The sequence below is a fragment of the Populus nigra genome, chromosome 4 (genome assembly GCF_951802175.1).
Source record: "Populus nigra chromosome 4, ddPopNigr1.1, whole genome shotgun sequence".
NCBI lineage: Eukaryota > Viridiplantae > Streptophyta > Magnoliopsida > Malpighiales > Salicaceae > Populus > Populus nigra.
The window spans coordinates 11,254,810-11,280,349 of record NC_084855.1 but is presented as its reverse complement, the minus strand read 5'-3'; the positions used below and the strand labels follow the sequence as shown (position 1 = coordinate 11,280,349).

Sequence of the window (25,540 nt, the reverse complement as noted above, 5' to 3'; positions counted from 1 at the left end):
ATAAGCTTGATAATGAAGTCATTAATTAATTTAACCACCCTTTACCTTGCATTGGTTATTGACTGGGCTAGCTGAATCCATCATCTCTCTCGCGTTCAATTCGCCTCCTCTTTCGTCTTCTCCGATCCTCTCCTCTCCTCTCCTCTCAAAATTAATTTTCTTTCCTTTAAAAATCATTACTTTTCCAAAATCGAACCTGACCGATTCTTTTCTCTAAGGTAAGGATCAATTTCTTATTACATTTTCAATTTCTTGCTGTCATTGGGGATTTTCTCTGATCTGAGCCTCGTCATTTTATTTTACATCTCATTTTCTAACTTTTGATATTGAATGTTATGTGTGTTCGAGAGAGGGACTTACTTGATCGGTTATATGGTGATTAAAGAGATCTTGTTGTGATTATTCAAGTAAAAAGGCAGATTAGTGTATGTACTTCATTTATTAAATTAAATGTATGTGATTTCGAAGCTAGATCCGCTGAATTTAAGTGATTCAAAATCATTTGAGCTAATTTCTTTTGCAATTTGTATGAGCGACTTTGGTTCTGTAGTATTGAAATTGTCTGGCATTGGTTTGAAATGGTATTCTATTTTGAATTTTCTTCTGTTTGGTTAATAGGTTTGCGTGCGGTGGGTAAATGTGTTGTCTTTAAAAGAAGTGGAAAATGGAGGAAGAAGAAGAAAACAAGGAGATTGGAGAAAGTTGTGATGCTCAGGAAGTAGATAGTTTTGTAGAGGAAGGTAGGGTAGGAGAATCTCCTCAGGAGAATGTAAATGTGATTAGTCGTGGTCAAGAGGAGATAGAAAATGAAAATCTGGTTATGGATGGGGATGATTCTGTAGATACTGATGATGATGATCAGTTTGAACTGGTGTCTTTAAAAGATCAAGAAAAGAGTTTTGGTGAGTTTCCGGCTAATAATATCAATTCTAACCGGTCATCGAATTCAGAGAGTGAGAGATTCTCATTTGATAGGTTTGGAGAAATCTCTCCGAATTCATACAGTAATTATGGTGTTGAATATGATTCTTCCTCTGTTATGGAAATTCAACATGATCGCTCTGCATCGAGCCCTGGGCCTGAGACACAATTTGGTTATGCAATTAAGCAGTCACACTCGTCAACCAGTCTAGATTCTGGGTACTTTATTGATGGATTTTCTCCAACTGGTTCACCGCAAAAGGTTAAGCCAAAAGCTGCAATGCCAAATGTGTCCCCAGAGTTATTGCATTTGGTGGATTCAGCTATAATGGGAAAGCCTGAAAGCTTGGACAAGCTGAAGAACATTGTCAGTGGAGTTGAGAGTTTTGGAAGTGGAGAGGAAGCTGAGGGCATTGCTTACTTGGTTGTTGATTCCCTTTTGGCCACAATGGGTGGAGTTGAAAGTTTTGAGGATGAGGATCATAATCCTCCTAGTGTGATGCTGAACTCTAGGGCAGCCATTGTGGCAGGTGAGCTTATTCCTTGCCTTCCTTGGGTAGGTGACAGTGAGGTTTTCATGTCCCCTAGGACACGAATGGTGAGGGGGTTGCTCGCCATATTACGGGCTTGCACAAGAAACAGAGCCATGTGCTCTATGGCTGGTTTATTGGGAGTGCTTTTGGGGACCGCAGAGAAAATCTTTGTTCAGGCTGGTGGGTTAACAGAACAGATGAGATGGGACGGGACTCCTTTATGCTATTGTATCCAGTACCTAGCAGGTCATTCACTTAATGTTGTTGATTTGCATAGATGGTTGCAAGTAATTACAAGAACGCTTACTACTTCATGGGCATATCGCTTAATGCTAGTGTTGGAGAAGGCAATGGGTGGAAAGGAGTCAAAGGGACCAGCATCTACTTTCGAGTTTGATGGTGAAAGCTCAGGTTTACTTGGTCCAGGAGAGAGTCGTTGGCCGTTTACCAATGGTTATGCATTTGCGACATGGATTTATATCGAATCATTTGCAGACACATTGAACACAGCTACTGCTGCAGCTGCTATTGCAGCTGCTGCAGCAGCCAAGTCAGGAAAATCATCTGCCATGTCAGCTGCAGCTGCTGCCAGTGCACTTGCTGGTGAAGGGGCGACCCACATGCCTAGATTGTTCAGTTTCTTGTCTGCTGATAACCAGGGCATAGAGGCTTACTTTCATGCTCAGTTTTTGGTTGTTGAAAGTGGTAGCGGAAAGGGAAAGAAGGCATCATTGCATTTCACTCATGCATTCAAGCCACAATGCTGGTACTTTATTGGTTTGGAGCATATTTACAAGCAGGGACTGATTGGGAAAACAGAGAGTGAACTGAGATTGTATATTGATGGATCCTTGTATGAAACTCGTCCTTTTGAGTTCCCTCGGATCTCCAAGCCACTAGCATTTTGCTGCATTGGGACAAACCCTCCTCCTACAATGGCTGGTTTACAACGACGTCGTAGGCAGTGTCCTTTGTTTGCTGAGATAGGGCCTGTTTATATCTTTAAGGAGCCAATTGGCCCTGAAAGGATGGCACGCTTAGCTTCCAGAGGAGGAGATGTGCTGCCTTGTTTTGGTAATGCTGCTGGGCTTCCTTGGCAAGCTACAAATGACCATGTTCGAGCAATGGCAGAAGAAAGTTCACTTTTGGATGCTGAGATTGGAGGGTCAATTCACCTTCTCTATCACCCCAGTTTGCTTAGTGGGCGTTTCTGTCCCGATGCTTCTCCTTCTGGTGCTGCAGGTATGCACATTATGCAATTATTTCCTTTTCCTTTATCTTCTACATACCATGGTGCCTGTTGTATCATTATCTGAAAGAAGATTTTATTTCTGAAGATGCCCCTCTGATAGTGCAGCTATGCCTATCCTTTTTTTTTGCACTCAATTTTTATCCAATCCTCATGTTTTCACTATAATAAATAATTCAATGAGTGGAGTTAGAAGATTTTATTTTCTTTACTTTTCTCTTTCCTCTCTTTTTTATTATTCTTATCATTAACAGTTAAGCCCAGTTTAAATTGTCTCCCGTCTGGTTCACTTGTCCATTGCCGGATTCAGTCCTAAATGACCTGACAACAAGTATTGATTTTTTTTTAGTTGTGGGCTACAGCATCAATTTTAGCAAAACCTTTGATATCTTTTTGTGTATGGTTGAGGGCTTTCTTTTGTTTGATGCCCTGAATAATTTGGTCACTTATATGCTATTTCTTAATTTTTCTATTTGTGTCCAACAAGGCATGCTTCGACGGCCAGCTGAGGTTCTAGGACAAGTCCATGTTGCTACACGAATGCGACCAGTGGAGGCTTTGTGGGCGTTGGCTTATGGAGGCCCCATTTCCTTACTTCCTCTAGCGGTAAGCAGTGTGCATAAAGATAGTCTGGAACCAGAACAGGGAAATATTCCCATAACCTTTGCCACAGCTACTCTGGCTGCTCCAGTATTCCGAATAATTTCCATAGCTATTCAACATCCTGGGAACAATGAAGAATTGTGCCGCACTAGAGGGCCTGAGGTTCTCTCAAAAATCTTAAATTATCTTCTCCAAACTTTGTCTTCATTGGATGCTGGGAATTGCAATGGTGTTGGAGATGAGGAACTTGTTGCAGCCATCGTTTCCCTATGCCAGTCCCAGAAGCATAATCATGCCCTCAAAGTGCAGCTTTTCACTACGCTGTTACTGGATCTGAGAATTTGGAGCTTGTGCAACTATGGATTGCAAAAGAAGCTTCTGTCCTCACTTGCAGACATGGTTTTCTCAGAGTCATTGGTGATGCGAGATGCCAATGCTATTCAGATGCTGCTTGATGGCTGCAGAAGATGTTATTGGACAGTTATCGAGAAGGATTCTGTGAATACGTTTTCATCGAAAGAGGCAACCCATCCAGTGGGTGAATTGAATGCTTTGGTTGATGAACTCTTAGTGATCATAGAACTTCTAATAGGAGCAGCATCTGCTGCAGTGGCCACAGATGACCTCCGTTGTCTGCTTGGGTTCATGGTTGATTGCCCTCAACCTAATCAGGTAAAGTTACTTTATTGACCATTATGTTTTGCTTTTGATGTTAAATGTATATCAGCCATTTCAGCAGTCTGTATTTCCCCACATTTAACATGGCCTCACATGTGAGTTTTCTCTGTGAACTTCGTTTGCTTTTTTTTTTTAAATAATAATAAGATTCATATATGCAGAATTTAGCTGTATCAATGTGATAAATTATATGGTCCATTTTAATATTTTATGATGTTCTACACTGGCCACTTGCTTATAAATCTATCCTAAATGACTCCTGCCAAAAAAATCTTCTTTCAGGTTGCCAGAGTTTTGAATCTTATCTACAGGTTAGTCATACAACCAAATACAGCTAGAGCTCGTACATTTGCAGAGTCATTCATAACATGTGGTGGTATAGAAACACTTCTTGTTCTGCTTCAGCGAGAAGCAAAAGCTGGTGAACATAGCATTCCAGAATCAGTGGCAAAGAGTGATGATAGCTTACAAGTTCAAGAAACTGAACTAGATATTGGTAAGGGTACTTCAGAAAGAAGAATGAATGATGAAAAGGAAAAGGACTTGACTTCTCTGGATCAAGATTATGAATCTGAACGTTTAGATAGTGGCGGTGGTGGCAGTCCTGCCACCTCTTCCCCTGGCATGAAAATTGAAAGGATGTCATCTGTTTCTGAAAACCCATTTATTAAGAATTTGGGTGGTATAAGCCTTTCTATTAGTGCTGATAATGCAAGGAATAATGTTTACAATGTTGATAAAAGTGATGGCATTGTTGTTGCAATCATTGGGCTAATAGGCGCTCTTGTAACTTCTGGTCATTTCAAGTTTGGTTCACATGCACCCTCTGATACTACTAGCACCTTTTTTGGTGGTGGCCTGCATGATGGCAGCGGTACAATGTTTGATGATAAAGTTTCTCTACTACTTTTTGCACTACAGAAGGCTTTCCAAGCAGCGCCAAATAGGCTTATGACAACCACTGTGTACACAGCTTTATTGGCGGCCTCGGTATTTTTTTCCAGTCTCATCCATTTCGATGCATGTGTTTATAAATGAATAGTCTTGTTTTTCAAAAATATTTATTGTCATTGCAAAGTAAAAATCTGTAAATGTTTCCTTATGATTTCAAATACAAATCCTCGAATGTTTTTCCTTACTATTTTGTTTGCTAAATCCTTTTGAATTTTGATGAGGTTTTTATTCCAAATCACCAAAACATAAAAGATTTAGTAATTCTATCATTATTGGTTTTTGCTCTTTCTGCAGTGAAGTATTTCTCTTTAGGAGACCATAATTCTATATTACATACTTTTTCCATTGAGGGAACATGCACGACTTTTTTGCACACATGCACACACTCGTGCTTATTTTTTGCACTAGAAAGTCAAGGCTTAAGGGTGATGTTAAGATTGGTAGTTTGCATTGCTGGTGCACCTTGATATTTCTTCTTGCCTTGGAATAACTGCTTTTTTATAATTGATCACAAGTATTCTATGCATCTACCTATCCACCAGTAGCATGCATAACAAAATGTTTGGTCAAGTTTCATAGTTAAATAAAGTTGTTTTTCATAACTAAATATTTTATAGGAAATGTTGATTTTATTTCTGTTGTGAATGCTTCACCATATTTTATTAGAATCAGGTAAAACTGTTGTTTTAACTGTGGTCAGTAAGCACATTTAAAGTTGTGAATGAGATATTATGAGATTGTCTGTTGTTCTCATATGTCTTGAAAACTCTAGATGGATGGCTTCATTATGATTTTTTTATTCACCAAAACTTCGAAACAAATCTTGTAAATCACTCCTTTGTACTTTTCAGATTAATGCTTCTTCAACAGAGGAAGGGCTGAACTTTTATGATTCTGGACATCGCTTTGAACATTCACAACTTCTGTTGGTTCTGTTGCGGTCTCTGCCGTATGCATCTAGAGCCTTGCAAAGCCAAGCATTGCAGGTATTTCCTTTTTGTGCGACATGCTATGTTTCTGTGCTGTTATTTCTGTGCAGGCATTTTTTTTGCTTTTCAGATCATTTTTGAACCGGATTTGTTTCTGGTATATAAATGAAAAAGAATGAAGCTTTATAATTGCCCAAGTTGTGCAGAAATTCAGTCTGCACTTTTTTGTCACCTTAGTGTTGTTATTAATAAAGGCTACACAAGTTGATCTATGAGGTTTTATATGCTTTTGCAAATTTACCTTTAGCTACCCTGCTATACAAGAGTTTCCAATAGAGGGAATTTTTGAACTCTATGCTGCAAACACAGTAATAGTTTATGTTTCTTTAAATAATTGGAAAACTAAAGGTGGACACCAGATATGGATTCTTGTAAGGGAGTGCTAATTTTATGTCATTTCAAATATGAAAGAAGTGGGTGGGAGATGGTATCTTTCATTTATTAAATGAGGTGACAGCCAAGAAGCTCCCTATAATACATTAATTTAATAACCATTTAGACTGTAAGATTTAACAATGAACAACATATTCTCTAGTTTTTGGAACTTAGATATTGGAAGATACTGTAGTACAGGAACTTGAAGGCTTATAATTGTCATTAGTATTCTATTTCTTGGTTCTCCATAATATAGTTCAGTGGGTTTGCTCTTGCATCCTGTAGTGTTTTTTCCCATAGCCCTAGCTGATCAGCTAACAGGAGCATAGGTAAATGTTCTGTTTTATTTCAGTCAGCATGTTGATGCATAATTATTTTGTGGATTCTTATGTCTACAACAGATGTTTTTACCAAGTGTTCGAGGTAATGTGTGATGTGCTGAATTGCTAGAAATGGCCATGTCAAAACCCCTTTACAAATAGTTTTCCTGATGAAATAAGTTGAATATGTAGTCTAAATTCTCTTTTTAACCTCACATTTCTAGTTTTCCTTATCAAGGTCCTCTGTATTTTTAGTTTCTGAGCTGCTGCATTCTATATGATTTCAGGATCTTCTGTTTTTGGCTTGCAGTCATCCAGAAAACAGAAGCAGTCTGACAAAAATGGAGGAATGGCCTGAGTGGCTTCTAGAGATTCTAATCTCTAATTATGAGGTAACATAACCGGACATCATTATGGATTTATTTTGTTGATTTTATACTTAAATGTTATTTTGTAAGGGGCATGACACCTAGTTATGATAGAACATTTTATATTTAATTGACAGCTTTTATATTGATCTAGCAAGCTTTTGGGGTCATACTTTGATTATTCTTATTCATTTTGTGTTTTTAATTGCATTACTTGTGTTTTCAGATGAGTGCAACCAAAGATTCTAACGTGGCTAGCTTAGGAGACATAGAGGACCTCGTACACAACTTCTTGATTATAATGTTAGAGCACTCAATGCGCCAAAAGGATGGTTGGAAGGTGGGTGTTTTTCAATACCTTTTCTTATAATTTTTATATTATACATATACTAAAAGGAAATGGTGTTTTATGGTAGAAATGGTATAATTGTATAATTTTCCTCTTTTTTTTTTTATCGTATCAGTGGCAATATTGTAATTTTCAGTTTTTCTTATATTTTTTCTCTCTTTATACTTGGCATTTTTATCATTTTACATTTGGTCTATTTATCACCATTTAACTTCTTATCTTCATTTTTTGTAATATTTTTCTAGTTTTTCCATTTTTTTTCTTTATAGTTTTTGTTTTGGGGAAAAAAATATTATTTTTATTTTTTGCACTTTTAATATTTAATACTCTACACTTGACCTATTTATGCTCTTTTTTTGTTCTTATCTTTATTCTTTTGTAATTTGTTTTTTAATTTTTTTTTACATTTTTTTTGAAAAATTATTATACAAAGACTAAGAAAATGATGTTTCATTGTAGTAATTGCAACATTGTTTCATTCATCTACTATGTTAAAAACTAGTTTAAGATCTTACATGTTTTATTAACGCATATGATCTTTATTATATTTTATTATATGTAAACATCGACTTTTTGAGTCACGGTTATATTTTTTACTCAATGTAAAAAAGTGTGTTAATAACCACCTACATGTTAATTCTTCTGTGTTAGAAAAAAAAATTATTTGACCTGCAACGAGGCGAGTTGAATAGACGCCTTAACACTTTGTTATTTGCATTTATTGGGACAAATGATTCTCGATGTATTTAATTAAATGCATGTATAGGCCTTTTGATTTATAATTAGAATTAAAAAAAAACACATTTGAAAAGCTTGCATATTTAATTTTTTTTGCCAAAAAAATTATCCGACCCATGACGAAGCGTGGGTCAAATAACTAGTATTACTCTATTCCCTGTTGGAAGATAGGATCCATAGACTGCTTTTGATATTAATTGCTTGACCATTATGTTTCTGTTCTCTATCATTGATTCCAATAAAATATGTTAGTTTCTTCTGCGTATCTTGGTGTTTCCTGCATTTGACTAGAGTTAATTAAGCATCATTGTTGAATCAGCTCAATAATTGCAGATTTTGAAATGATATCCTGGAATTACTTTCACGAATTATCAGCTCTGTGACAAGTGCAATATACTGAAATTTTAAAGATACTACAATCCTGCAAGTTAGAAACAACCTCAAAGTTCTCTTTGGAAGCTGATCTTCATTCCTACCTGTGGTTTTAAATTAAAAATACTATTATGTTGTGGTTGCAGATTTACAGCTATTACATAACTGTAGCTGTCAGTTATTGCCCTTAGGTGACAGTTTGAAACGTACTAGTTGTGCAAATACCTTCTACATGCACTGCTATGAAACCACAGCTGTTAATGGTGCTTATTATGTGGCAGCTTGAAACATATTGCTAGTGTAAATATCTGTTACATACACTGTTTTGAAACAGTAACTGCCAATATTTTCTACCTGTATTTGTTTTCTATATGTCAAATCTTTTCTGATATAATACCCCTCCTGTCAAATCTGTGTTGAGGGGATGTGTTCCCCTTAAACCCTGCTTATATCAGCTTTCATTTCCCCTTTACAGGATATTGAAGCTACAATTCATTGTGCAGAATGGCTTTCTATTGTTGGGGGATCAAGCACAGGAGACCAACGAGTTAGGTATTCCCCTATCTTACTGGCCTGCTTCTGTGATGTTTCCCTGCTCTGTTCAAATTGGTTTATTCTTTTATGAGGTTCAGTTAACTTCATGGATCATGATTGTCCCTATGTTGGCTGACTCAAAATCTGATAACATCAATTCTTGTCTCTTAGTGGGTTTCCAATGAGTTGATTCATTTTGTTTCCTTGGAAATTTTTTTCAATGATTATTGACTGTGCTACGTGGACCATATGGTTGTTATCCAGATATCTATAGAATTCCCAAACAAACTTCACACTAGCTTCATGTGATATTTTGTTCCTTTTCTGTAATCCATAAACTCTGAGCTACAGCTATTATTTCTCTCTTATTGATGATACCTAATAGCCAATATTTGATTTCTCTATTTGGTCTATCTTTTTCATCATTTAAAGACGCGAAGAATCACTGCCTGTATTTAAAAGAAGACTCTTGGGTGCATTGCTAGACTTTGCTGCAAGAGAATTGCAGGTTCAGGTAACTTTTGTGTTTCTCTGCTCTTTGGGAATATTATGCCATGTCATTTTTTATGCAATCTCGATTTTCATTTTGGATGAGTCTTAAAATGTTTAAAAAGTTGAAGCAGGTGTGACCACCAATAGAATATGCTAGAATAACACCAAAATCTAGGATTGAATCTGCATGGAAAATGTGCACAATGAGCGGCAGTAGAGCAGGACAAAACTTCCACTTGCAAATTGATATGTTCTTTTTAATAATTTTAAAGCATTCATATGATTTCCCATTTAGGTTTTATCAACTCTCTTCTATTCCATTTGGAACTTAGTTCATTTCACCCAGAGTTCTATCCAGTTGTGGCCTAGTAGCACGTGATCTGACAATAACTTGCCTAGCATAATGATGACTGATATGCTGTTTTAAGGTGTTATATCCAAAATATATGTTGCCAGAAAGGGCTATCCACATTATTTATTAGGGCGTGTGAAATTTTATTTTTACCATTTCCATGTCAAGCACTACCAGCCCAGACTTCAACATAACATTCTTTATGATAACAACTAACTTCCATAATCAAACAAATTGGCCTAGTGTACGGGGAAACAAATATGAGTGCTGTGACTTTGTTATCATATGCATCCAATTCAAAGACTTTGTGGCTAGGTGGAGAGCTAGAACATTCTGGGACCATAGTAAACTTTGTATTTAATTGATGAATTTGCATTATGTGACACCGTTATTACTGCTTGATTAGTTGAAACTCTTACTAGAAAGAATGGTGACAGCTATCTTTCACCATTTCTGGTTGGATTATGAGAGGATAATTGCACTTTCATCCACATCAAACTTTTCTTTTGCTGCAGACTCAAGTAATTGCTGCTGCAGCTGCTGGTGTTGCAGCTGAGGGTTTGCCACCAAAAGATGCTAAGGTTGAAGCAGACAACGCTGCTCAGCTTTCGGTGGCTTTGGTTGAAAATGCTATTGTGATTTTAATGCTTGTTGAAGATCACTTACGATTACAAAGCAAACTTTCTTGTGCGTCACGTGTTGCTGATAGTTCACCATCTCCACTTTCTCTTGTATCTCCCCTCAATAATCGCTCAAGTTCCCTTGGTGTGGATTCATTTGAAGCCTTGGGTGATCGCAGATCTAGTGACTCTGGGGGACTCCCTCTTGATGTATGTATAATTTTTTACCTTATGCTTGGCTTCTTTATTCATAGCACTTGCAGCAGAAGATCTATGAATTTTATGCTAATTTCTACTCGGGATGTTTTGCTAGCACATTTATTTTTTTCAGTTAATAGAATTTGCAATTTTATATTTCATATGCTAACATGTGACTTCCTAAGGTCCTTGCTTCAATGGCTGATGCAAATGGGCAAATTTCTGCGAGTGTGATGGAACGTCTTACCGCAGCAGCAGCAGCTGAGCCTTATGAATCTGTTTTATGTGCTTTTGTGTCGTATGGGAGCTGTATGATGGATTTGGCTGAGGGTTGGAAATTTAGGAGCAGACTGTGGTATGGTGTTGGCCTGTCTTCAAAAACAGCTCCCTTTGGTGGTGGTGGAAGTGGATGGGAATCTTGGAGGTCTACTTTAGAAAAAGATGCAAATGGAAACTGGATTGAACTTCCTTTGGTTAAAAAGTCAGTTGCCATGCTTCAAGCTCTGTTATTAGACGAGTCTGGACTTGGTGGTGGTCTTGGTATAGGTGGAGGATCTGGTACTGGAATGGGTGGAATGGCGGCACTATATCAGCTATTGGATAGCGACCAACCATTTCTATGCATGCTCCGTATGGTGCTTCTGTCTATGAGAGAGGAGGACAATGGGGAGACCAGTTTGCTCATGAGAAATGTAAGCATGGACGATGGGATGTCAGAAGGATTTGACCGACAAGCTGGCAACATCATGTGTTTAGAAAACAGTGCTCGAATGCCTATGAGACAACCACGATCAGCTTTGCTGTGGAGGTAATAAATGTTTTTTCTTTAAAAAAAATTTTCCTTGAAGTTTCTTGTGAGATAATGATCTTCCAAACTTCTAAATGAAATCCAATTTCTACTACGGAGATGTTCCTTTAAGTTTTGTCAAACCACTGCTAACACTATGTTGCTGGAGAAAATTGAATAAGTTTTCATGGGTCAGAACTCCCTCTGAGTATCTTCATATTTTTTCATAAGTATTTCAGAGTATGATGATTTTCTCTTTACATGAAGCAACATTGATAAGTTGTGGTTGTAAATCAGCATCGAAAGGGGATAGGAACTAATTTTAAGAATAATTAGGCATACGTTATTAGCTGCAACCTCTTGCAGTTGGGTAACTCAATTAAGAAACCAAGCTACTTGATATTTTATACTGAACTGGGTAGCACTGGTTGGTATGCGATTATTATAGGCACTCCCTTGTGACTTGCTCAAGTCAACACTGACTGGGGTGGTGCATCATTGTATTGGAAGAATCTCCTAGTTTCAGTTCTTGGGATTTTTTTTCATTTGATCTGAAATTTTGGTCATCTTGTTGCCTATTTCACCTCTCCAGCTAAAAGTGTCTTGCTTGTTCTTCTTCTTTTTCACAACATAAAATCTGAATGTTTTAATTTCAGGTTTTTGCTGTTAATTTATAGCGGGAAGCAAGTGCAGTTCATGTTTTTCCTGGGCTTACTTGGACTATAGACTTGATGAACTGCTAGGGAACCAACATCATCAAAAATAAGCATTTAATGTTTTTCTTCTAAACTAATGAATACAACACATTATCAGATAAATTACTTTACAGCTCATGTTTTGCTTCTTCATAATTTACTGCAGTCTTTGTTCAGGTTTCCGTTAACCAATATAGGTAGTTAATTATAAACAGTTTAAATTCTTACTGGGAAAAGTGAGTCCTGCTTTCTTTGGGGTGTAAGAAGCATCATCGTTTTCAGTGTGATTCAGCTCTCTCATGATATGTGTGGACTGTTGTGTGTGTTTATTTTTGTTTCCTGTTCATTCTTTTCTTTTCTATCCCAATGCATATTCACAATAACATGTTGCATAGATGCTATTTTATTTATTACTGTTTTGACATGGGTTTTTGTTATCCTCAAGTTCTTAGTGTAATCTTTTTGGCTGTTGTTCACTACCATGTGCTATTGGCATGCAATTCTTGAACTAATTTGTGTTATCCATCTACAGTGTGCTTTCACCTGTTCTGAACATGCCAATTTCTGATTCAAAACGACAGAGAGTGTTGGTTGCGTCTTGTGTTCTTTACTCTGAGGTTTGTTCTGCATAAAACTGTCTTGATGTGGTGTAACACTATACTACAGGTGTCGTTATATCCTCAGCTCTTATCCATTCTGTTGTTTATTTGTATCTGAGATCTTATTTTACAGGATTCTTATTTTTGCTTTCCACTTGCCACGTGCTTATGCAGCTGGATACTGTGGTTGTTTTCATTTATGCAGATTCTTTTTTAAAAGTTAACAGTGTAACATGTATGTTGTAGGTATGGCATGCTGTTGGCAGAGACAGGAAACCCCTCCGTAAACAGTACCTTGAGGGTATCTTACCACCATTTGTTGCTGTATTGAGGAGGTGGCGGCCGCTTCTTGCTGGAATTCATGAGCTTGCAACTGCTGATGGTTTAAATCCTCTTGTTGTTGATGATCGTGCATTAGCTGCTGATGCACTACAAATAGAGGTTAGTGAAGATGTTTACTTTGTTTAGTTATTTTCATGACTCTATTTTTTTGGCACGAATTCTTTGATGCTTTGCTGGAGGGATTTTATTTTATGCTAGTTGCCATATTCTTGTGCACCATGGTAATGTATGTTCTTAACAGACTTTTGATAATTGTTCTGCTGATGTATTTGGAGGCTAAGTATTTTACCAATTTTGTGTCCCAGAAGGCATATAAAGTGTTAGGTCTTGTGGGAATTGTATTAAAGGAACTTATTATGATTTAGCATGTTAGGAAATGGAAGAAGATGGGTAGAGGTATATAATTGGAAGAGAATGTCTGTAAAACATCTCTAGGGTGAGTGCATGCCTGAAGTGGTGTTCATTTCTTTGTTTTTAAGTTTACGGTTTTCATTTGTTTCTAGCCTCTTATGACTTAATTTCTTTCAGAACACAGTAAGTGCACCATTTATTTGTCTGTTCTCATTACACTGGTTTGGAAAAGTATTATAACTCTGCACCTAAATACTACCAAGAATTCATCTTTGCTTTTCTTTCTTATTTCATTTAAAATTGTTATATATTCTTGTTTGAATGTTTTTTCGTAAACTTTGGATAGCCAGCGCCTGCTATGCTGTGGTTTCCATTCTGCTCCTTAATTACTTTTTAGAAGTCTTTGGTGTTTTTCTCAAAAACAAAACAAAATAAAAATAAAGTTAGAATTGCTGTATTACATGAGGCATTTTAATCCATTTTCTCCAGGCTGCTCTCTGCATGATTTCTCCTGCTTGGGCAGCTGCTTTTGCATCACCACCAGCTGCAATGGCATTGGCAATGATTGCTGCTGGTGCTGCAGGTGGAGAAACCCCTGCTCCTGCAACAACTACACATCTTAGGCGTGACTCTTCCTTGCTGGAGCGAAAAACTGCTAGATTACATACCTTCTCAAGCTTTCAAAAGCCTTTGGAAGTGCCTAACAAAACACCAGCTCATCCTAAGGATAAGGCTGCTGCAAAAGCTGCTGCATTGGCAGCTGCACGTGATCTTCAACGTAATGCTAAGATTGGTTCTGGACGGGGCCTTAGTGCTGTTGCAATGGCCACATCTGCACAGAGAAGAAATGCTAGTGATATGGAGCGTGTTAGGAGATGGAATATTGCTGAAGCCATGGGAGTTGCATGGATGGAATGCTTACAACCAGCTGACACAAGATCAGTCTATGGGCAAGATTTCAACGCTCTATCCTATAAATTTATTGCAGTCCTTGTTGCTAGCTTTGCTTTAGCAAGAAACATGCAACGATTAGAGGTTTGAGTCATGCTAGCCTTGCATTATAATTTCTTGTATAATATAACTACCTGGATGAATTTTTATTTTTATTACTATCATTATTTTGCTAGGTTGACAGGCGTGCTCAAGTTGATGTAATATCTCGTCATCGTTTATCCAGTGGAATTCGTGCTTGGCGCAGACTTATACATTGCTTGATAGAGATGAAGAGTCTTTTCGGGCCCTTTGGGGACTCCTTGTGCAATCCTGAACGTGTATGTTGTGTGAGATAACTTATAGAAGTGTATTACATAATCAGAACCATTTGGCATTGACATGTTTTTATCTAATGTATTAGGTTTTCTGTTCTCATAGTAAATTTCATATTTATTATATAGAGTAGCTTCTTTTCTGAAAAATTGTTGTTACAATTGTGTAGGTTTTCTGGAAGCTAGATTTTATGGAAACTTCTTCAAGAATGAGAAGATGTTTGAGGAGGAATTATAAAGGGTCTGATCATTTTGGTGCTGCTGCTAATTATGAGGATCAAATTGAGATGAAGCATGATAAAGGGAATGTTCCTGTTCTGGCAGCAGAAGCAATCTCAGTGGAGGGACTAAATGAAGATGGGGAACGTACAGAAACTGAGAATTTTGATGGTAGATCCTTTGATACTGAGCAGAGTGGGGAGAGTCAGCTGAGCCTGTCTGGAGCAACTGATCAAAACATGCAGCCTCCAGCTGAACCTAATGACATTCAGCTTGCCAGGGACCAAGACTTGGAAAATGCATCTGCAGTTGCACCCGGTTATGTACCCAGTGAACTTGATGAAAGAATCATTCTTGAACTTCCTTCATCTATGGTCCGGCCACTGACAGTTATGCGAGGAACATTTCAAGTAAGCTCTATGAGACTAGCATGGCATCCTTTTTTAATCATCCACCAAATTCTTTCTCTTTTTCATGTTTTTAATCTTAAATTTATGATGTCAGTCTCGTATAATTTCAAATGGTGCTACATCAAGATCTTAAAACTGGGTGCAAGAAACCAAAAGCAAAGAAATCTTGTTTCTGATGAGGAGCACTTGGAAATTGAACTCAACCATTTAGAGCTTCCTTGGTTTTGTCCAATTTTGGAATATAGAGATGCAGGGAACTTTAAGTAACACTGTAATTCATGCTTGTTGATTTTATAATTATGCTGGAGGATCATGGAGTTGACTGATACAACTTAGATGCCATTTGTGGTAATTTTCGAGCCCAACTTGTAGTGGAAATGATGCCAGTAGGTGTGAGATGTGGCCCTATGATATTGTTGCAGTGTTCAACGAGCAGCAATTGCCTTTGGTTTGAAAGTTTTCCGTATAAAACCACTCTGATTTCTTTTCATCATTTCCCCTGCTGGTGGTGTGTGCCATCATAGCATGTGGCATTCAATCTTGTTTTCATAAATGTGTCTGCAAAGCACTCTATTGCTTTCAACAAATAGGATGTAAAGTAGAGCATTTTGCCTGTTTCCCTTTTGAGAACTTGAAAACTAGAAACTCTTGACATTTTTACTCTGAGCTGTTAATTTGGATGTAGTTACTGAGCATATGAGTAACTGTTTCTTCAGGTAACTACTAGGAGAATAAACTTTATAGTTAATACCACTGAGAGCACTGCTGATGGAATGGAATCTTCTGAATCGGGAGTCCAAGAAAAGGATCACAGTTGGCTGATGTCTTCCCTCCATCAGATTTATAGCCGGCGGTAAAATTTTATTTGGCTTTTATTAGTGTAACTGGAATTGTAGTTCTTACTGTTTACTCTTTAATTTAACAACTAAGAATCTTTATTAATTTTTTTGAAGATGAACAATTTGAGTGTCTTATATTCCAATAACATGTTTGATTACTAAGTTGTTTGTCAGAAGAATGCAATTGTAGTGTGTAGGTGGGTCATGAGTCTATGATTTTAAATTGAGTTACGACCAGGAAATATAATAACTTTGGCTTACCAAAAAAAGCTGACACACTCTTTTCTTTTGTAATATGTGGGGGATGCAAGTTGATTGGGTTTAACGGGTCATCTGTTGGTTGACTTTAAGACTCTTGGTTTGCTCCAGCTGATTTATGGTTTTACATGTTCTGGGTTCACATGTTGCATTAGCATTCTAGGCTGATATGCAAGCATCATTGATAGAAATTTTCTTAACTTATTTTAGAAAGATAACACCAGATTCATGCAGGTTGCCTCTATTGAGATGCTTTATTTATTGTTTTCCCACACGAGACACTACATTAAATGTCATATATTTGAGTAATTTGTATCATAGATATAATGATTTTTAGCAATGTCTTCTGAAACACAACCTTGATTTTCCTTGATTTGGAAGGATTGATGTGTGTTATTTGGCACGTTCCTTATCTTTCCTTAACCTTTGCAAAATGGGAATAGGGAACCTACTGTCAAGTGACTACTCACCTTAAAGTTTTTTACCTGCTCAGTGTTTATCACATTCTGTCTGGTCATGAAATCATTGTGCTTTCTCAGTTGCTAACAACTATGAAATCTTTAGATTTAAAAGACTTTAGGAGTCATTCTCGGAGTTGTTTTTTTCTGAGTTCAGAATGTAAGCAGCTTTTCTATTGTATACTATTAAATGCATTCTGGTCCTACCAAGAACTGGCATTAGCACATTATCTAAATGTCAGTCCTACATTCCAGAAATTGAGTTGTTTAGCAGGTGTTTAGAAGTGTGCATTATAACCTGCAACATGCATATCCTTTTGCATCAACTTCATATGATGCCTTGCTTCCAGAATTTTATTATTTTTTCAACTCATTAATGACCATAAGAATATCTTCTGGTATCATTTTATATGCATGAAGTTATGACACTCGCAGCAGAAATTGTTATATTGTGTAGCAAGGCCATAATATCATTTTGCTTTTGTTCTTCACTCATCTCCATACTGTTTTGCTGCCATCTTCAGGTATTTGCTAAGAAGAAGTGCTCTGGAATTGTTTATGATTGACCGATCGAACTTCTTCTTTGATTTTGGGGTATTTCACTTGAAATTTATCGTGATCATTTTCTTCTCCTATGCTAATAGAATTCTGCCACTAACATTTGGTTCATATTTGTCCCTTTAGAGTACCGAGGCACGGAGAAATGCTTACCGAGCTATAGTTCAATCAAGACCTCCTCATTTGAACAATATTTATCTGGCTACTCAGGTTTTTAAATCTCTACCTGACTATACAGTTCTTAAAAGAATTGGTCATGGGTGCACGTGTGTTTTTGTGCCTGTTGGATGTTTTTTTGTCTTTCACTTTGCTATTATATCATGAAAGCTGCTTGCCTTTTCCTGTTGTAGAGACCTGAGCAACTTCTGAAGAGAACTCAACTTATGGAACGTTGGGCAAGGTGGGAGGTATAAACTCAAATTGACTTCAGTAATATGGCAAGTTTCATTCACATTTGCAACATTAATTCAGAATAATAACAAATTTCAACACAACCATTGTGCAGATTAGCAACTTTGAGTATCTAATGCAACTCAATACTCTGGCTGGGCGTAGTTATAATGACATCACTCAGGCATGTTTCTTGGGTAATTTCTTGTTCTAGTGTGGAAGGTTGTGCTTGATATTTCTAAATTTTCTTGTTATCTGCAGTATCCAGTTTTTCCATGGGTTCTTTCCGATTACAGTTCAAAAAGTTTGGATCTTTCTGATGCTTCTTCTTATCGAGATCTTTCGAAGGTGACATAACTTGAATTACTCTTCAATTATAGTAGAACTGCACTCTCTCTACTGTCATTATAGCAGGATATATACTTGCAGCCTGTTGGTGCTTTGAATCCTGATCGGCTGAAAAAGTTCCAGGAGAGATATTCTAGCTTTGAAGATCCAGTCATTCCAAAATTCCATTATGGTTCTCATTACTCAAGTGCAGGGACAGTAAGTTATTTTTCCCACTTAATCTTGTGAAGTTTGTCCTCCCATCATAATTGTCTTTACTTGTGCGTTTCATTTCATGAAGATTCTTCACTTCCATAGTTTTCTTGTATCATGATTATGGGATACTAATTACGAAAGTTGAAATCAAAGTGTAGCATATCGGGGAATCACAAAGAAGAGAAACCAATATGGGAAGAGGGTACTTGACAATGCTTATGAGCCTCACTATTTACAACATAGTTATCAGTAGATAAATGCCTAAGTCCTAACTGAATTAGCCTAAGTAAAGATGCTAATTATCAGACCCTATTTAAAATGGAACCTGGTTGCAAGATACAGATTTTGGATGAATGTTACAGATTTTGAAACTACTAGTGAGTTATGTAGGTTTTTATGAATAATATTTCATTTAAAATTATAAATAATGCATTCTACATGTGGTTTGCAGAGTAGAATTGAGGTTTTTGGATTTTTAACTCGATTCTTGTATTTAATTGGATGTAGATTTGTGTTTATGCACCAATTCCATCCAGCTTGTGGCACCACTTCATGAAATAGTAATCAGTTGCACCTGATTGCCTTGTTCCCCCTCCCCCTTTCTGATTTTTCAAATGTTGTCTTTTGTTCCATTTGAACCATTTTCCCCTTGATATATTGTGTTTTCTGTGTTTCCTTTTGTCTATACCAATAAACTTAATGCCAATTGGCATGTTGTTTAATGCTATTGTACAGCTTGAATGCTTGATATGCAGTTACTGCAGTTTATATGATTAATGGTGGTTCTGTGACAGGTTTTATATTATCTTGTTAGAGTTGAACCGTTTACAACGCTTTCAATTCAATTGCAAGGTGGAAAATTCGATCATGCAGATCGGATGTTTTCAGATATTGCTGCTACCTGGAATGGAGTTACTGAAGACATGAGTGATGTGAAGGAATTGGTATGTAATATGTTTTGTTTGAAGATCCGTAACTATCCATAAAGCACAACCTTTGTTGAAACATTTGATTAGAGTAAAATGCCCTCGTTATATTATTTAATGATTGAATTGAATTTAACTTTACTTTCCTTTTGTATTACTTCAATGTTTTGACAGTTAATGAAACCTTTCATGACAAAAAAAAAATTTACCTCTAGTTAAATACCATATCAATCTTCTTTCTCATTATTTTACTTTTTTTTAACAGGTTAAAGTTACTTTTCTTGATAAAGAAAACATGTTACCTTAAGTTACTTCCCCTTCCCTGTGTTTGTGTTCTTTCTTGCTGTTTTTCACCTTTCTTTTGTAACAAGTCAAAAGGCTTTTTTTAGTCTTGATGATTATTTAATATTATCTTTTACTTTTTATTCAGTAAGAATTGTTTAAACAAGATAAGTAAGAAAAATTTAATAATAATAATTATAATTATAATAATAACAATAACAGTAATAATAATCACATTTTGTAAATTTTCTTTATCATTCTTCAAAATTTTATGTAGAATAGAGAACAGATTTGTAATTCACAATCTTAACCAAACATTTGATTCAACAAAAATATTTTAAATTAAAAAAGGGTAAAATATATTATTGAACATAAAGGAAAAGTTCATCAAATTTTGAAAACCCTTGAAAAAAGAAGAAAATAATCTTCTAGTTTTATTCATTTTCTTTAATGGTAAGGATTATGTTAGATACAAATAAAACTCCAACTCACAAAAGGACTTATATTTTTGCATAATATTTTTAATTTATTCACATAATTTAGTTTGATAAACTCAAATAACTTATTTTATTTTCTTTTTCTTTTTAACTAATGATACATTAACTTTTTAACAACTTGAATAATGCATGTGCTGAAATGACTTGTTAGCATAAAAGGCACCACTTTATCTTATTGTATGCTTTGATCCTTTGTCTTGTGTCAATAATGATCACTTGTTCTTGTATGCACTTTTTAAATTTTTTTTCCTATGATAATAAGTTGTTGCTCATATCTTTGTCTACATAATGGCAATTAATAACCTTTTTTTTTTTTTTCCTTCTGGGGTGGTGGGTTCTTGTTTGCCTTAGGTTCCTGAGCTGTTTTATCTTCCCGAGATCTTAACCAATGAAAATTCAATCGACTTTGGTACAACACAGTTGGGTGGAAGGCTCGGTATGCTTACTGACATATTTTAGTGAAGTAAATGAAATTCAAAGTTACAGAGTTGAAGTCTTTACTGTGATTAAATGCTCTTTCAGATTCTGTCAAACTTCCTCCTTGGGCTGAAAATACTATTGATTTTATTCATAAGCATCGGATGGCTCTTGAAAGTGAGCATGTATCTGCACATTTGCATGAATGGATTGATCTCATATTCGGGTAAGATTTGAGCAAACTTGTTTGATTCCATCAGTAATGTCTCATTCTTGCACGCCCTTATGTTTCATTATTTGCAATCTTATTATTTTCCTCCGGAAAAAAAAAATTATATGCAATTTAACTCTGGAATTTTCATTTCAACTGTTTAATGAATTGGATCATGCAGCTTTAAGCAACGTGGTAAAGAAGCTATAGCAGCAAACAATGTTTTCTTTTACATCACCTATGAAGGGGCGGTTGATATTGACAAGATTTCAGATCCAGTATGGGAACTCTGCTATCCTCTGTTGTTTGTTAAAATGAGGTTTTGTTTCTTATTTCTTATTGTTATATTTTTTTGGTTTATTTACAAAAAGGCACAACAACATGCCACACAAGACCAGATTGCATATTTTGGACAGACTCCATCCCAACTTCTGACTGTTCCTCACTTGAAGAGGATGCCCTTAGCTGATGTTCTTCACTTGCAGGTATGAATTTGGCTGTTTAAATCTGATACAATTGTGGAAGCATGTAATTCTCTTATGAGCATGTATAAGTCCAAGTTCTTGTTTCAATTCACTTTTTACTTAGCCTTTTGCTCTCCATGTATACTGTGATTTAGTGTGTGATAATGGATAAAGACTCTGCTGTTGACACATGCTATCAAACCTGCACCTGTATAGCTAAGATTTCATGATTATTTAGATGATATAAATTGGATATTCTTCAAGGACAAGAACACTCAATTGGATATGCTGGGTTAATAAGTTAACTTTGTTTATGAACAATATATGTACCTGCTTCTTAGAGGAAGGTCATGGTAATTGGTTACGTAATGATCATATAGCATGGAGGAACATATTTTGTTGGTTGTCCCTGGACTACTCCTAGGGTTTTGGATTGAGATTAGAGGCTGAACATTTAGATAGCTGATCCATTAGATGCAAGTTGGACAATTTGATAACAGTTGATGGTGCTTTTGATAGTAATAAAAAAAAACCTTCTTTTGTGTTTGAATGGGTGAGATTGCATGTTGGGATATTCCATCATAAAAATCATCAGTATTAATTTAGAGCACATTATTCTGATTTAGATTTTCATTTTATGTCAGACTATCTTCAGGAACCCAAAAGAAGTCAAACCATATGCTGTTCCAGCCCCAGAACGCTGCAATCTACCTGCAGCTTCCATTCATGCATCTTCAGATGCTGTCATAATTGTTGATATAAATGCACCAGCAGCACATATTGCCCAGCACAAGTGGCAACCCAGCACACCAGATGGCCAAGGCACACCTTTCCTCTTTCAACATGGAAAGGCCTTAACAAGCTCTGCTGGTGGAACATTCATGCGAATGTTTAAAGGGCAATCTGTGTCTGGTGGAGATGGGTGGCATTTTCCCCAAGCACTTGCATTTGCTTCATCTGGGATTAGAAGCAAAGCGGTGGTTTCCATCACTAATGACAAAGAAATAATTACTGGTAAGTATTGATTGATTCACAAACTGTCTGCATACAATCCACACTGGAATAAGATGCTTGCATTCCCTTCCTAAATCTGTCAAAAATATTCAAGGCTTAAAAGTTTCACCTCCTTTGCTAGTATTGGCTACCACTTCAAATTAGAAAAGAAGTGTCATTTGTTAGCAGTGTACTATCCAGTATCATGTTGAATACTTGCCTTAAAACTACATGAGTTACTTGTCATTTCTATTATGATGTTATTAGATGCAATCCCTTCTCTACTTTTGTATGCCTGGCATGCAATGTCCATTGCCTGGTTAAATTGAAATTTATGTTCGCATGAAATAATAAAGGTCTTTAGGGCCGCTATATTTTTTATTATTTCTTTTTCACTTATACCAGAAAGGTTTTAAAACATAATTTCTGGCAAGCAGAAAAAATAAGGGACTGTTGCAACCATTTGATGTTGTATGGTGTTTTAATTCTCTCCAATTATCTAGGAAATTAGACTGAGCATCGACTTTGCTTATTTAGTTCCAAGCTTTGAAGGTCAAAGGAATTAGAAGTATCCTGTGGACTTATAATGTGAAGGGTAAATTCTTGAATCAGTTCTAATCAGGAATCAGGAGTTGGTCCATGGTACATGGTGAATTTCACAGTTCTGGCTGATAGGGTTTACAAGGTCATTTTGCTATCCGAACTAGTGAATTTTTGTTGGATGGTCAGGGTGTGACAGGGAAGACCTCAAGGGCATAAATGGGTAGGAAATATAGAAGATTCTAGAGTTGATACTGAATTAAAAAACCATTGAAAATATCAAAAAGTGGTGCACACTTGGGAATCTTTATCCAAGATCCTCAATCAAATGAAAGCAAGCACATTTTCCTACCCTTTTCTTTCCAAGAAAATAGAGGGAAATATTTTTATGCGAAAGATCATCACTGCATTCTTGAATTACTTTTCATTTTCATTTTTATTTAGACTCTTTTTTCACTTAAAAACTGCATGGCACCTTGATACTCTTAAGGGTGCCAAAGGTTTCGGCCAAAAAACAAAAGGAGAAATTCCACCCTTTGATCCATGCTTATATGTGCTCTAAGTCAAACATCTATGCATAAATTGTGTTATTTTTTGTCATTTTTTCTTTTTATTTTGTTTGATTTATAGTTGTCTTTTGCTAAATTTTTCCTCACTATCATATGAAATTTGTTTTTCATTTTCCTGAAAAACCAACATATTCATTCTTCTATGGCTCTATTTAGGTGGACATGCAGATAATAGTATCAAGCTAATATCAGCAGACAGTGCAAAAACCCTAGAAACTGCCGTTGCACATTGTGCTCCGGTCACTTGCCTTGCTCTTTCTCCAGATGGCAACTATCTTGTCACGGGATCACGGGACACTACTGTAATCCTCTGGAAGATGCATAGAGCTTTCACTTCGAGCTCAAGTAGTATCTCAGATCCTTCCACAGGCAACGGAACCCCACCTGCAGCCAGTAGCACTCTAGCAACTAACCTGGCAGAAAAAAGCAGGTGGCGTCGTATTGAGGGTCCGATACATGTCCTTCGTGGTCACCACAGAGAAATACTGTGTTGTTGTGTCAGTTCAGATCTTGGGATTGTTGTTTCTTGCTCCCAATCATCAGATGTGCTGTTGCATTCTATAAGAAGGGGTCGTTTGATCAGAAGGCTGTTTGGTGTGGAGGCCCATTCTGTTTGTCTTTCATCCGAGGGGGTTGTAATGACTTGGAACAAATGTCAAAATTCTCTAAACACCTATACTCTTAACGGGATACTAATTGCTAGAGCACAACTTCCTTTATCTGGCAGTGTTAGTTGCATTGAAATATCTGTGGATGGGAAGTGTGCTTTGATTGGCATGAACTCATGTCCAGAAAATCATGGATCCTCTAATGACAGCCAAAACTTAAGCTTAAAAAAGACAGGGGCTGCAGATTTTGATCTGGAATCAGCGGACACTGGTGAAGATAACAGATTAGATGTTCCTGCCCCGTCAATTTGTTTCCTGGATCTCTATACACTAAAGGTATAAGAAACTGAGAATTTTAAATTGTTAATATGTGTGACCTTCATCTTAGTATTTTAAGTGATGACCGCATGTGTGCTCCCTGACATATGTTAAATGGACTCTGGTACTCTTGGCTGCTGCTGCTAATTTTCCCTCCCTGTTTCAATAGATAGACCTGTTATTTATATGTCAAGGCATGATAGCATAGACATTTTATGTGGTGCCCAACAGATACTTCACATAGTTCTGAAGTGTCCTTAGTTATTCAAGAATTTGCTTATGATATATCTGTTACATCTTGCTGTTAATTGAATTTTACTAACTAGCATGCCACATTTTGTCCAGGTATTTCATGTTCTGAAACTTGGAGAAGGCCAGGATATTACTGCTCTGGCTTTAAACAATGATAGCACAAATCTCGTGGTATCAACTGCAGATAAACAGTTGATAATCTTCACTGATCCTGCTGTAAGTTCAATTTGTTCATGTTCTTGTTTCTCTTAACAGCGGGTAATTCTATGATAATGCGCTCCTGGTCTTGTTAGCACACATCTAATGGACCTTTATCCCCAAAAATCTCATATTTAAGCATCATGTGTTCAACTTGCTAAACCGTCCCATGGCAACACAAAAACTGCTAAATGCTTGGCCCTTTATATTTTGAAGTAATCTACAGCGTTCTCACAAATTTGTATTGTTCAGTTTGCTTTGCTTTCTTGTGTGTCTGAAAACAATGCTTTTTTGGGGAAATGGTCCAATATTTTGTAATCTATTTCAGTTGTTAGTGATGCACGTAACCCTCGCATTATTTTGATTGAAATGCTTGCTGTTAATGAAACCTTATTGTGTCTCCCTTGATCACTGCTTGCAGTTGAGCTTGAAAGTGGTTGATCAGATGCTCAAGCTTGGTTGGGAAGGTGACGGACTGAGCCCACTTATAAAATCGTAGCTCTGAAATTTTTTTTTAGTCGAATACAGAAAATACGATATCCTGCTTTAATGTCACTAATGTATACGAGGGTATGCTTGCTGCCCTAGATCAGATATGAAGTTGATTTACAGTCCGCGGCTGTCCTGTGGGTGTAACATGTATTTGACCAGCGGAACAACTCTGTATGTCCTGAGCCTGATTCCACAGGGTGTTTACAGCATTTTTTGATTCTTTGTTGGGTTGTAGTTTGTTGTCTTGGACGAGTTATTATTCCCTCAAGGCATGAGTTCATTTTTGGCCATCAATTTTTCTCATGATTTTGTAAATGAAATATGACAGCATTCCATCTCGTATCTTTGTACATGTATCAACTCAATTTACTTCGTCAAAATTGAATATAGATAGTTGAAGGTTCTGGTTAAAAA

General features: G+C 36.6%; 1 protein-coding gene across 2 annotated transcripts; it reads left to right on the top strand.

Annotated features, from left to right (window-relative positions):
* The first annotated feature begins 37 nt into the window (after window positions 1-37).
* Window positions 38-25,540, top strand: LOC133692158 (BEACH domain-containing protein C2-like). Of its 2 annotated transcripts, none has more exons than XM_062112890.1 (32): window positions 38-218; window positions 619-2,696; window positions 3,191-3,978; window positions 4,267-4,974; window positions 5,790-5,924; window positions 6,910-7,014; window positions 7,217-7,330; window positions 8,925-9,001; window positions 9,416-9,497; window positions 10,343-10,657; window positions 10,831-11,453; window positions 12,660-12,744; window positions 12,973-13,167; window positions 13,909-14,454; window positions 14,547-14,690; window positions 14,855-15,313; window positions 16,030-16,166; window positions 17,393-17,462; window positions 17,553-17,636; window positions 17,777-17,833; window positions 17,932-18,000; window positions 18,078-18,164; window positions 18,246-18,362; window positions 19,154-19,303; window positions 20,416-20,500; window positions 20,587-20,707; window positions 20,874-20,970; window positions 21,064-21,177; window positions 21,801-22,170; window positions 23,415-24,202; window positions 24,530-24,652; window positions 25,056-25,540. In XM_062112890.1, exons 2-32 carry the CDS (start codon window positions 665-667, stop codon window positions 25,131-25,133), a joined length of 8,955 nt encoding a protein of 2,984 aa, XP_061968874.1. In that variant the 5' UTR covers window positions 38-218; window positions 619-664; the 3' UTR covers window positions 25,134-25,540. The 2 variants fall into 2 exon arrangements, with proteins under 2 accessions (XP_061968874.1, XP_061968875.1); XM_062112891.1 differs by lacking the exon at window positions 38-218 and adding an exon at window positions 407-425.

Excerpts from the sequence above, each read along its gene's own strand:
- LOC133692158 (XM_062112890.1), top strand. The coding sequence starts at position 665 with ATGGAGGAAGAAGAAGAAAACAAGGAGATTGGAGAAAGTTGTGATGCT. Across the intron at positions 16,167-17,392 it reads CATCAGATTTATAGCCGGCG|GTATTTGCTAAGAAGAAGTG; the intron begins GTAAAATTTTAT and ends TGCCATCTTCAG. Across the intron at positions 17,637-17,776 it reads ATATTTATCTGGCTACTCAG|AGACCTGAGCAACTTCTGAA; the intron begins GTTTTTAAATCT and ends TTCCTGTTGTAG.